Raw genomic sequence first — 12030 nt, 5'->3', positions numbered from 1 at the left:
ACCCACTCAAGTCTATTGTGGCATTTTGCCAGGCAGGGAGTCAATATGTTCAACAGACTGTCCGGTGTTAAGAAGCGTCACATCTATGCACGTGGATGGGCCATTTGGCAGAAGAGTTAAGAGCCTGATTCCCAGCATCAGACAGACATGAGCTCGAGTTCTCCTGTTGCCACTTCCCAGCTGTGTGACTTTGGACAACTCACTTTACCTCTCTAAGCCAGCAGACCCGGGAGACCACCAGAGTGGACACTGGCCATCCATCATGCTCCCACAGCCCCTTTTTGCTGAAACGTGAGAAGATAGAGGGGCCAGGGCAACGGGGAGGGGGCACTCAGGGGCTCAGGACAATGCTATTTATAACTGTTACGGAGGCATTTCAGTATTATAAGCACCAGTTTGGCTGGACTGGTGCACACCAGTTGAATATCATTATAATGCTGAATCCACCTTGGATTTAGACTTCTTTCTGATTTCAGTTTCCTCTGGCATCTTATGCTACATCCCCATCGCTCTGACTGGGTTCTCAGAAAGCGGAGAGGACTGTTTTGCAGTGACCTTGGAAATCTCAGTGTGTAGTAACAGGGCTTCTGTTTTAATTAAGTGGCAGTTTCCGCTGGGTCTGGGACTTGGTTGTTAAGTATTTCCTGGGACATGTTCTGCAGGAGTGCCATGCTTTTGGCTAGAAGCTGTGTCCTCTCTGCTCCATTGCTGCAGTCCCTGGCTGGGCCAGGGGCTCTGGTGCTTGTATGGCTTTTTAATTTGCCTCAGTTCAGTTCAGTTCAGTTGCTCAGTTGTGTCTGACTCTTTGCAACCCCATTGGCTGCAGCACATCAGGCTTCCCTGTCCATCACCAACTCCCAGAGCTTGCTCAAATACATGTCCATCCAGTCAGTGATGCCATCCAACCATCTCATCCTCTGTTGTCCCCTTCTACTCCTGCCTTCAATTTTGCCCAGCATCAGGGTCTTTTTCAATGAGTCAGCTCTTTGCATCAGGTGGCCAAAGTATTGGAGTTTCAGCTTCAGTATCAGTTCTTCCAATGAATATTCAGGGTTGATTTCCTTTAGGATTGACTGCTTTGATCTCCTTGCAGTCCACGGGACTCTCAAGAGTCTTCTCCAACACCACAGTTCAAAAGCATCAATTCTTAGGTGCTCAGCTTTCTTTATGGTCCAACTCTCACATCCATACATGACTACTGGAAAAACCATAGCTTTGGCTAGATGGACCGTTGTTGGCAAAGTAATGTCTCTGCTTTTTAATATGCTGTCTATGTTGGTTATAGCTTTTCTTCCAAGGAGCAAACGTCTTTTAATTTCATGGCTGCAATCACCATCTGCAGTGATTTTGGAGCCCAAGAAAATAAAGTCTGTCACTGTTTCCATTGTTTCTCTATTTATTTGCCATAACGTGATGGGACCGGACACCGGTTTTGGAATGGGACTGGATTTTCGCTTTTTGAATCTTCAGTTTTTTTTGTTTTGTTTTTTGAATCTTGAGTTTTAAGCCAGGTTTTTTCACTCTCCTCTTTCACGTTCACTTTTAATTTGCCTGCTGACACAATTAACAATCTTCTCCCCAGCACACCTCCTCACCGCTTGAAACGATCAGAAGGTGTGTCTGGCAGCTGCCTCAGCCTGCCCCCAGGACTTCTGGCCTTTTATGGCAGCCACTGAAAGCTCTTCCAGGCCTGAAATGCTCATTTATGGTTTCAATTATAGACTTTGGACCCTCGTGTCTCTCATTGCCCAGGGCTGTCCAAGTCTATTAACCGTGCTCCAGTGAAATAGATAGCTTTTAGCGCACCTTATCTTGCTGCTTTCCACATCATATCTTCCTGCTTCCCGAGAGCCCTGGAAGAATCAGCCCTGTAATCACGAGGCCCTAGAGGCAGGACCTCTTGGCCTCAGAGTCCCTGGGGTGTGTCTTAATTAGGTGACATCTGGTGCTGCCCTCGGAGTGCACGTGTCCACCCTGCTCACTCAGCCCAGTCCAAGCAGTGAGCCGCGGTTGTGCCCAGACTCTCAGGCTTCTTATGGCTACCGGCTGGCTCTGAGAGCCCCAGAGGCTCATCCAACCGGTGATTCTGACCCCAGAGGGAGGCGAGGCAGAAGGCCTTGGTGTGGTTCGGCCAAGAGCAAGGGTGACTGGGGCTGAGCTCCTTCCCTCACTTCCTTTTCATCTCCTCGAGGTCGTCCTCAGGCCTCACAGTATCTCTGGCTGGGCCAAGGGCTTCGGCAGAGGAAAGAGCTCCTGACCAGGGCCTCTGACTGGAGGCCGGGGAGGATCCTGGCTGTGGCTGGGAATGACCTTGTGCAAGGACACCTTTATCACTTGCTCATTCCCTGATAAGGCGTCAGCAGAGCTGCCTCAGCACCTTCCACTCCCCACCCGCGGCACGGCCTTACCCTTCCTCCCCACAGTCAGACTCCTGGCTGCTCCAGCACTGAGAGGGACAGCGAGCCCAGGACTCTTCTCACACAAACTGCCGCTCATTTCCAGAGCCAGCTCAGTCTTCTCACTTTGTTCTCCCTCCTGGGTTATTTGTCTGACTCTGCTACTATGCCCTACACTGCCCAGAACCTGGGCCGTTCGGACCCTGGGCTGAGTCCTCAAAAGGACAAAGGACAGGCTCCACATTGCCCATCGCTCCTTTCCCTGCCCCCAGAAGCATTCCAGCTCCCCTGCACACACCTCCAATCGCACCTTTGGCTTGCCTCATAAAGTGGTTGCTCACAGCTGGGATTCCCCCCGGGGAGCTAGACAATCAGTCCCCACCACTGATGTCTGCTTATCCCTCTGGGTCTTCCTGTGGGATTAATCACTGGAGCTCCCACCTTCTCTCCAGAGAGAGCCAGGCTTGTCAGCAAAGGAAGAGGCTGATTCATCAAGCAATGAGAGTTCTCCCCCGCAAGTGGTGGCACAGGTGCCGCAGGGGATCCTGCAAGCTCACCGGGTCACCTCATCCTGGAGTCCCTGCGCAGCGTCTTTAGAGACAGTGAGCTCACCACCTCCACTCAGAATCCCAGCGCTGGAGAATCTTGCTAGTGGACATTTCACTCCTTCCTCACTAATCAGCCACAGCCCAAACCAGACCTCTTCCCACTTCCTACATTACCCCAGGCAGGCCTTTCCTCAGGCTAATCCTGGATGACTTCCCACTTCAGTCATTGAGCTTTCATCCCTGCATTTGAGCTCACAATGAAAGGTGAAAGTGAAGTCGCTCAGTCGTGTCCAACTCTTTGCGACCCCATGGACTGTAGCCTACGTCCAACTCTTTGCGACCCCATGGACTGTAGCCTGTCAGGCTCCTCCGTCCATGGGATTTTCCAGGCAAGAGTGCTGGAGTGGATTGCCATGGTAAACACCAGTTCTCCACTGCTTCCTCCGCCAACAGGGCTGCTTGGCAGCAGAGCAGGATACAACCACTGAGGGAGTAAGGGCTGAGATGAGAGAGTTGGCAGGGAGGAACAAATTAAATTTGGCTAAAAAAACACACAAAAGCAAAGGAAGCATTGATCAGGCAGTGCCCCCTGCTGGCCGTAGGAGAGTTTGCATGCAGGTTAAATTCACTCCACTCCTTCCACAAACTCCTGCACCTGTCTGCTGACCCTTGATAACTCAGGGGATCGCAGGAAGCAGACAGGTCGTCTAGTCCAGTGGTTCCCAAATGTGTAAAACTGTAGGGAAGTGGCTGTGGTTGATTGTGCATCTTGCCCATTTGATAAAGGCCTCTGGGCTGAGGAGCCAGCAGGTGCTGAAATCCAGCCTATATCCTGCTAACCAAGCTGTGCACCCCAGTGTGGTCTGGGTCAGTTCACAGGAATGGTTCTCTTTTCGTAATTCATTCCAAAGACCTCATCCTTCTATAACTTGTACAAAAGCGCCATATATATCAGGAGCAGCCCCAGCATACAATGCTTGCTTCAAAAAGGGCAATCTCATAAAACCCAAGCTTCTTTAGCTAAAGGAGAGTATGAAGACCACCTAGAAGATGGGGAAACTGACTCATCAAGTAGTGAGCGTTCTCCCCGGAGATGGTGACGAAGGGGCTGCAGGGGCTCCTGCAAGGACGCAGTGTTCACCAGTGCACCTCAGGGGCAGGCCACCTCATCCTAGAGTCCCTTGCAAGGGAGCTTAAAGTCATACACTTAATTTGCCAAGACAGAGCTTAGAAGCCAGATCCCATTTCTTTGTACTACACTGAGCTAGTTTCAGCAGCCCTCCTTGAGGCATCCTGGCTGCTCTGACTCTCCCACCCTCAGTCTCATCAACTTCCCCCTGAAACCCAGCTACTGTGCACAGTCTTACTTTCTGAGCCAGGATCATGGCACAGTGTTTGCCTAAAAGGAGGGCTGGTGAGGATGCTGGCCCCGTCTGCAGTGTTCTACAGGTACCTCACTCCCAGGGATGAGGGCAGACATGCAGAAGAGCAGAGAGGTGGGGAACCAGAAAGGTCCATCGGGTGGCGCTGGTGGCTCAGCTACTGCGCAGGGGTGGCCTGCTTCGTAGGTGAGGTCCGCCGGGATGTCTGAGCCACGCCGTAAGGCACGTGGGCGGCCACCGTGCCCATCTCCTGAGCCCCAGCCACGTGGAACATCTGGTCGTCAAAGAAGATATGCGGGCGGATCTTCTCCAGAAGGGGGCCCTTGGGTGCTCCCGCAAGGAACAGGGCCTCATCCGTCTCCAGGCCCCAGCTGCGCAGGGTCTTGAGAGCCCGGGCCCCCGAGCTGGCTGCACTGCGTGCTGTCACCAAGTAGGTGCGAATCGGACACTCCAGTCGCAGGCCCTTGGAGTAGAACTTCTTCTGCAGTCTCCCCAGTGCCTCCAGGAAGCCCTTTAAGGGGCCCTACAAGAAGGTGAAGGAACGCTATGAGCTTACCCATCTCCCAAACACTTTGCCCCCTCACCAGCTGGGCTCCCTACAGCACTAAGATCTTGCTGTTTGTGGTTGGAGTGTTTTGCAGGATCCCTATTAATCTCTCAGTTCTGCTCTGCCTGCTCAGGCTACTGCATGCATCAGTTGGATTGTAGGTACCCACGGCATTCTAGGTGTCCACACTGCTGTGTCAGAAAAAACACACCTGGGCCCCTGCTACTATAGCAGCCCACCAGGTATATGGGTGTCTGTCCTACAGCTCTGTAAGTGTGGCTTTTGTGCTCATCAGCAGGGAGGAGATTAAAAATATTTAGTAACTATGGCATGGGCACCCTTTAAACAGAATGGATTCTGGTTGCAGACTACTGGGACAGACAGACCAGTGTGTCACTGCCCAGTATCGACCCTGCTCCTGGGGCGCATGGGTGGCTCAGAGTGTCGTGCTCCAGTTTTGTAGGATCAGGGAAAGGATCAGGAAAGGTGTGCTTCTAATCTTGGAGACCCCTCACTTGCTGGGTGACCTGGGGAAAGCAGAGGTCTCCTGGGGCTCTGCCTCTCACTTAATGTAAAAAAAAAAAAAAAAAACACAAAACCATCCTGCTCTAGATTCCCAAGGATTTAGGAAGGACCAAAAAGAAAGGAAGTGAAATGAACACTCAGGGGTCATAGCTAAAGCCAGCTGAGCTCTTGGAGAGAGGGACTTTGGGGTTACTGAGCACCCAGATTTTTGTTAAAAGCATAGACAGGAGCTCCCCAAGGGCTGGAGAATCCCAGTAGTTCCAACCCCAGGGGATTTCCACCAGCTCTAGGTCGTGCTCTGCTCTCAGGGAGACTCTGAGTAGTTTGAGGGTGAGTGAGGATCCCCGAGCCCCTGGCCAATGGATGGAAGACAGAAAGTGAGAAGGGCTGGTATGGTCCAGAGCAGACAGGCTGCCCCAGACCCCACACCAGCTGGATCTCCCTGCCCCGAGGAGGGACACTTGTCTGGCTCTTCCTTTCCTCCAGTGAGGGAATCGGGAGCTTCTTTAGAGGACGGGACCCTGCTCAGAGGGGTGGGGGAATCTCAGAGAGGGAAGGGCAGCTTCAGAGAGAGAGAGGGTGAGGCATTCAGAGAGGGATGGGGACTTCAGAGAAGGGATGGGGACCCAGAAAGAAGATAGAGGCCTTCAGAGAGGGGATGGGAATTTAGCAAGAGGGTGGGGACTCCAGGAAATGGACAGAGACTTCATAAAGGAGCTGCAAAGAGGCAGAGGCTTCAGAGAGCAGCTTCAAGAGAGAATGGGGGCTTCAAAGAGGGGGTAGGAATGTCATGAGAGCAGTGGGGGCTCAGAGAAGAGGTAGAAGCTTACTGAGGGGGGCCAGGGGTCAAGGTGAGAGAAAGGCGCAATGGAGGCCTGGGGAGGGGCCCTGGTTGGATTCTGGGCTGAGCTTGGGGTTTGACTCTGGGCTGGAGGTTCCAGCCAAGGGCAGGTTCTGGGGAGCTTCCTTCCTCCACCCAGGGGTTCCCAGGAGTGTGTGGAGCACCTGGGCCAAAGGCTTGTTCTCGTGAGCCTTCTCATGCTCAAAGAACCTGTCCAACCCATGGGCCTTCACGATGCGCTCTGACTCGTCCGAGAAAAGCACAGCGTCCCCGTCAAAGGCCACGCGCAGCTGACTCTGGGACACAGCCACGTCCCTGCTGGGGCTGAAGATGGTGGCCGCTGCGATCCCTGCATGGAGAGAGGCAAGACTGTCCCCCCTCATCTGGGTAATAGGCACCCCGACACCCACCTCAGCTGCCTGAGGGGCCAGGAGAGGGCTATCTCATCCTATCCTCGCCCCACCTGCCTCACCCAGGACTCAGGACCCAGCAAAGGAGGGCCAACATTCAGAATATTACAAAACAGGCCAGTAAGAGTGGACAGTGGAGGGGGTTTCCTATCAGTCCAGTGGTTAAGACTCTGGGCTTCCAATGTAAGGGATGCAGGTTTGATCCTCAGTTGAGGAACTAAGATCCCACATGCTACATGAAATGAGGCCAAAAAAAAAAAAAGGAATGGAAAGTGGCTTTATCTCTGAGTAGGGCTCTGAGGACCCCAGACTAAGCCAGGGTTTCCCCTTTAGTTGCTGCTTTGAGGGAAGGTCTGAGGGGAGGGGCTCCCAGCGAACAGGAGGGCACTTGGAAGGCACAGGGCAGGAGCTATTTATCCTTATGCATCAGTATGGGGGCCTTTCAATACTCTAGCAAGGGCAGACTGGCATGGACAGTTGAATATCAGTCCTGAGTAGAAGGCAGGGCCCCCCAGGTCACCACTGTCCTTCCTGGGGCTCCTCACAGGCCCCTGATGTAGATCTACAGGAAGGACTCCTGACCCTGGCTGGGCCTCAGTTACTCTCTTACTATTGGTTCCTGCAAGACCCTCACCCTCTCTAGACCCAGATAAAATTAAGGATGCTTCATCTCTGTCCAGGGATCCCAGGCTTCAGTCTGGGGTGGGGGCACTGTGGGCAGCCCCTAGTCTGCAGCCAGGTATGCCTTACTCCCTGGTATGGTAAACAATCTGCCTGCAACACAGGAGATCTTGGTTTGATCCCTGGGTCAGGAAGACCCCTTGGAAAAGCAAATGGCAACCCACTCCAATATTCTTGCTTGGGAAATCCCATGGACAGAGGAGCCTGGCAGGCTACAATCCATGGGGTTGCAAGAATAGGACACGACTTAGCAGGTAAACCACCCCTACATGCCCTCCTTAGGGCTGCCTGGTCTTTAAAGTTTCCCTGGGGTAATGCGGGTGGCCATGGGAGGCAGCACTATTGACATGTGACTCAGTACAGACTCTGGACTTCTCCATGGGGTCCAGTATGCCTGTTGCGAACCCTAGCTCCAGACTAGAGCTCACTGGATGACAGAGAGCAGTTTCAGGAGGCTGGAGACCTGGCCAATGTGCTCAGCCCATCCTTGATTGTTTACCTCTCCAAAGGCCACATCAGCCCTGCTCTTTGGGGATCTAGGGTCCTTAGGCCTGGGAAGAGGCAGAGCTTTGGGAGGAGTGAGCAATGCCGGCTTCACCTCCCCTTCACTTAGCCTGAGGATGCTATAAGCAAGCTCAGGCCCTGGAAATCAGGCCAGCTTCCTTCTCAGCTTTGCCAGTGCTAGAGCCAGGATGAACCAGAATCATCTGATCTTGAGCAGGGCCTCCCTCCTGACTATGCCCTGCTCCCCAGCCTGGGCTTAACTTAAAGACATATAGAGGGACTCAAGCAGGACAGTGCCAAGGTCCCAACCAGAGGGTATGACATCTGTCTAGGAAAATGGGTTCTGCTTTGGGCTTAAAGAAAGCCTCTTGGAGCCCCATGCAGCTCAGGTGAGTAAGCCTCAGCAGGGAGAGAGGCCAGGCTTCTGGGCAGGAGATAGCATGAGAGAGGAAGAAGTAAGCGAACACATTGTTGGCTGCAAAGCAAACTTATTTGGAAACAATATTTCCAAAGGGGAAATATTGGTGGCAGAGGTAAATTAGAAGCTTGGGATGAACATACACACACTACTATATACAAGACAAAGCGCCAACAAGGACCTACTGTATAGCACAGGGAACTCTATTCAATATTCTGTGATAACTATATGAAAAAAGAATCTAAAAAAAGAATGAATATATGTATAACTGACTCACTTTGCTCTACACTTTGCTGGAAAAGTACTGATCGCCTTCCTCACTGGCCCAGAGAGGGACAGAGGCTGCCCATGGTCACACAGGAATCAGAACTCCTACTGATCTGGAGGATTTTTTTAGAAGGGAATAGCTTTCTGGGCTGCAAAGAGGGTTCCCACAGAAACTGACGGCTGGGTGATGTGGATGAGTAAAAGCATCCTCAACATGGTAGGGCAGGAGGTGGGAGAGGGAACTAGATGGGCAATGAGTGAAACAGATGGGACCTTGTTCTCAGGGTTTACAGGACAGGCCATAGGAATTAAGGGAGGTACTGCCCTTCCAGTTACCATGGCAACCCCTAGAGCCTGCTCAGAGCTTTAGGACCAGGCTGCCCATCTCTGACACTGGCTCCCTACACTCCTTTTTGCCAGATCCCCCACACTCTCCTTCTCCAGCTTGACTTACCTTCATCAATGGCCTCCTGCACTTTTTCTGCATCAGCCGACAGGTAGAGGTTGGTGTGATAGGCCTTGAGGTAGCAGATGGGGCTGTTGCCGCCTGTCATGCAGAACCTCTCGATGAACAGGTCTGGGGAGGAGGTAGAGAGGAGCCAGGTGATGTCTGGGTCAACCCTCAGCACCTCAGAGTGGTCCCTCCGTGTCCAGTGGATGCCATCTTGGTTCTGAGTGGTGGTGGGGCAGCAGAGTGATTCTCTGAGCGATTTTAGGCCAGCGTTCCCCTCTTTGAGCTTCCCCCATCCTTCATCCATGAAATGGGGATGACCACATCTCTGAAGGAGCTGCCTGGCTCACAGTAACATCCCCTTGTCAGGGAACCACAGTACTACAAAGGCAGGTCCCCAGCCATGTGATTCACGGTCAATCCTTCCTGATCGTAGTTGATTGTATCGGGGTAGGCACCTGCCTCAAGCTGGGCCAGTCAGATTCTCTTCCAGCCTGGGTTGATAGTCACTGGTACCCATGTCTGTGCAGGTTGTAAAACTTTGCTTGTCAGTCAACAGCTGCTGCTCTGAACCCATGGAGTTACCACATCATTGCCCCAGCCCCTCACACACGACGGTCCACCATGGAAGGGCACAGCAGGGGTCCTTCAGGACCCTGCCTTGGTACCATAGGTGGTGTCCATCTTGATTCCTCGGAGCTTGTGTCACAAAGTGGGTAAATATTTTTAATATCACCCCTGCTTCCAAGAGTTTGAAATTAGGATTAAAACAATGCCAACTGGTTCTCTTGCTTGCTGAAAACAAGGACTCGTAAACTTGTAAATTTGGGCCATATTCAAGAAAAGCAAAGAAACACAGTTTGGAGAAAGAGAAAAAGAGACAACAAAGGAAAATAAGAATGGGTTTGCTGAGAGAAGCAGAAATCAGGGCTCTTGTGGTCCAGAGAGAAAAAGAGCCCTGGAGAGATTACCAGTACTTGGATTCAGGCCCTTTGGGCTCAGTTTTACTTCCTTCCCTGTGGTTCCAAGAGGCACTCCAATAACCTAGTAAGAAATCATTCTCTTGAGCTAAGGCTGGCTCTAGAGGGTCCATTACTTTCAGTCAAGAGTTTGGACTAAGACACAAAGTCTGTTCACTCTGCCGACTGCACCTGCCTCCCCCAACAGCCCTGTAAGACCTGTCAGCCCCACTGCAAAGAGAAACTGAGACACAGAGGCAGCAAATATCCAATTGCATCACAAAGGGAGTGGGGCCTGTGCAAGGATGTGCTGGAGCTGGCTTGTACCAGCTTACAAGGGCCAAATGTCAAACATTCAGGGACTTTTGGAGCCAGTTAGATTGTTCAGTTATTGATAGCTGGACATCAGCCACAATGGGAGTATTAACACCCTGAAAATGGCAACGCTATGATCAGAGTCTGGGGAGGGGTGGTTTTGTTTTTTGAAAGAGCCTATTTACCAGAACCCCACTGGGCTTAAGATTCCAGTGGGCATACCTGCACCCTGCAGAGCTGGGATGCCAACCCTGGGTATCTGCTAGGGATCATGTCATGGCCAAAGCTGTCATGCTTACCATAGTGGTTGATGCTGTTGATGAGACGGACACCCACTTGAGCGTGGTTGTTGGTCACCAGGACGATGTCGAAGAGGTCCTCGCTCTCAGGGTACAGCTCCCGCAGCCGCCTGTTCACAGCCTCCAGAGCCTGGATGGGAAAGTGGGTCCTAGGGCTCAGACTCCCCAGGGACTGATGCCTGGGGTTAGTAGCCAGGGTTGTGGATGAGGGGTGGGCTGGGATCCAATGCTTGGAGGGGAGGGGAAGTCAGGGGCTGGGCTAGAGGTCAGATCAGTGGACATGGACTATCACCTCCTAATCTCTGTCCTTGTATGGGTTGATTATTGCCCATTCAATAATGTAAATTATTAGATTTTGACACCTCACTAAAAGGGTGAGTGGAAGTCGAAATTCATCTCAGGTTCCATGAACTAAGCTGGGTATCTGAAGTGGGGCTGCATTCGTTCAGGGGATGGGGAGGACTCTTCTTCTCACAATGGCTGTCCCCTTGCCAAGTCACGCTCCTGTGGGGTAGCACTACCCAGAGGGGACCCTTTTCCTTTACTCAAACCCCTATGGGAGTGCTTTTATTTTTAAAAAAATAAGAAGTAATTAAGATTTCTTTAAGTGAAAGCAAATTCAGTAGATAATCATAAATACAAAATATAAAATAGTTCAATATATTAGATTAAGGTATTTTTCAGTTACATTATTATGTTCCTCTCTAGTTAATCTGTAATAAAAGACAATGTTCTTTGGGGGGACTTCCCTGGTGGTCCAGTGGCTAAGACTCTGGGCTCCCAATGCAGGGGGCCCAGATTTGATCCCTGGACAGGAAACTAGATCCCACATGTGACAAGTAAGAGTTTGCATGCCACAGCTAAGACCTGGTGTAGCCAAATAAATAAAGATTAAAACACAACAAAAACAGTGTTCCTTGGATGAATACTATGTCTGAAATTATAACAAGATTTGCGGCAGAATATACTTTTTTATACATTCCTTTTCTCCTATTTTTTCTATTATGGTTTATCACAGGATATTGAATACAGTTCCCCGTGTTATATAGTAGGACCTTGTTTATCCATCCTAAATGCAATCTACCAACCCCAACTCCCGTGGGAGGGCTTTTAGCTAATGCCCATGAAGGCTTTGTATGGCCAGTGGTGGGACTGCCCCTCACCTTCACAAAGGGGAAGGCTGGTCCAGGACTGAAGGGCTCGTTCTCGTGTTCCAGCTGGTAGCGCACGTATTCCTCCACGCCCTGCTCCGTGTAGATCCGCTGCTCCTCGTCCATGCGGAACAGGGCTCGGGAGGACACAGCGATGGTGACGGCATTCTGGGGCTTGGGCTGCAGGGATGCAGGAGAAGGGGTCTACCCTCAGACTTCCCTGAGGCGGGTCTCATGTACCAGCCTTTCTGGGAACTGGGGCAGGGAGAGAGCCCAGGCCTGGCCTCTGCCCTAAAGGAGCCCAGTCTTGGGCAGGGACAGACCTAGATCAGGATC

The 12030-nt window shown here is 51.7% G+C and overlaps 1 protein-coding gene across 2 annotated transcripts in view; it reads right to left on the bottom strand.

Moving 5' to 3' along the window:
* Nucleotides 1-1361: 1361 nt before the first annotated feature.
* Nucleotides 1362-12030, bottom strand: part of NT5C1A (5'-nucleotidase, cytosolic IA) — a 19106-nt gene continuing 8437 nt past the window's right edge. For both annotated transcript variants that reach the window (XM_010862737.1, XM_010862736.1), the window contains 5 exons: nt 11707-11874; nt 10544-10673; nt 8974-9096; nt 6404-6588; nt 1362-4849 (listed from right to left, as the gene is read on the bottom strand). In XM_010862737.1, coding sequence (XP_010861039.1) covers nt 4484-4849; nt 6404-6588; nt 8974-9096; nt 10544-10673; nt 11707-11874 — 972 coding nt within the window. In that variant the 3' untranslated portion in view covers nt 1362-4483. The remainder of the gene's footprint in view (nt 4850-6403; nt 6589-8973; nt 9097-10543; nt 10674-11706; nt 11875-12030) is intronic.

The sequence above is a fragment of the Bison bison genome, unplaced genomic scaffold (assembly GCF_000754665.1).
Source record: "Bison bison bison isolate TAMUID 2011002044 unplaced genomic scaffold, Bison_UMD1.0 scf7180017864484, whole genome shotgun sequence".
Taxonomy (NCBI): domain Eukaryota; kingdom Metazoa; phylum Chordata; class Mammalia; order Artiodactyla; family Bovidae; genus Bison; species Bison bison.
Note: the sequence above shows the minus strand (reverse complement) of the source record. Positions and strands in the feature narration are given on the sequence as shown.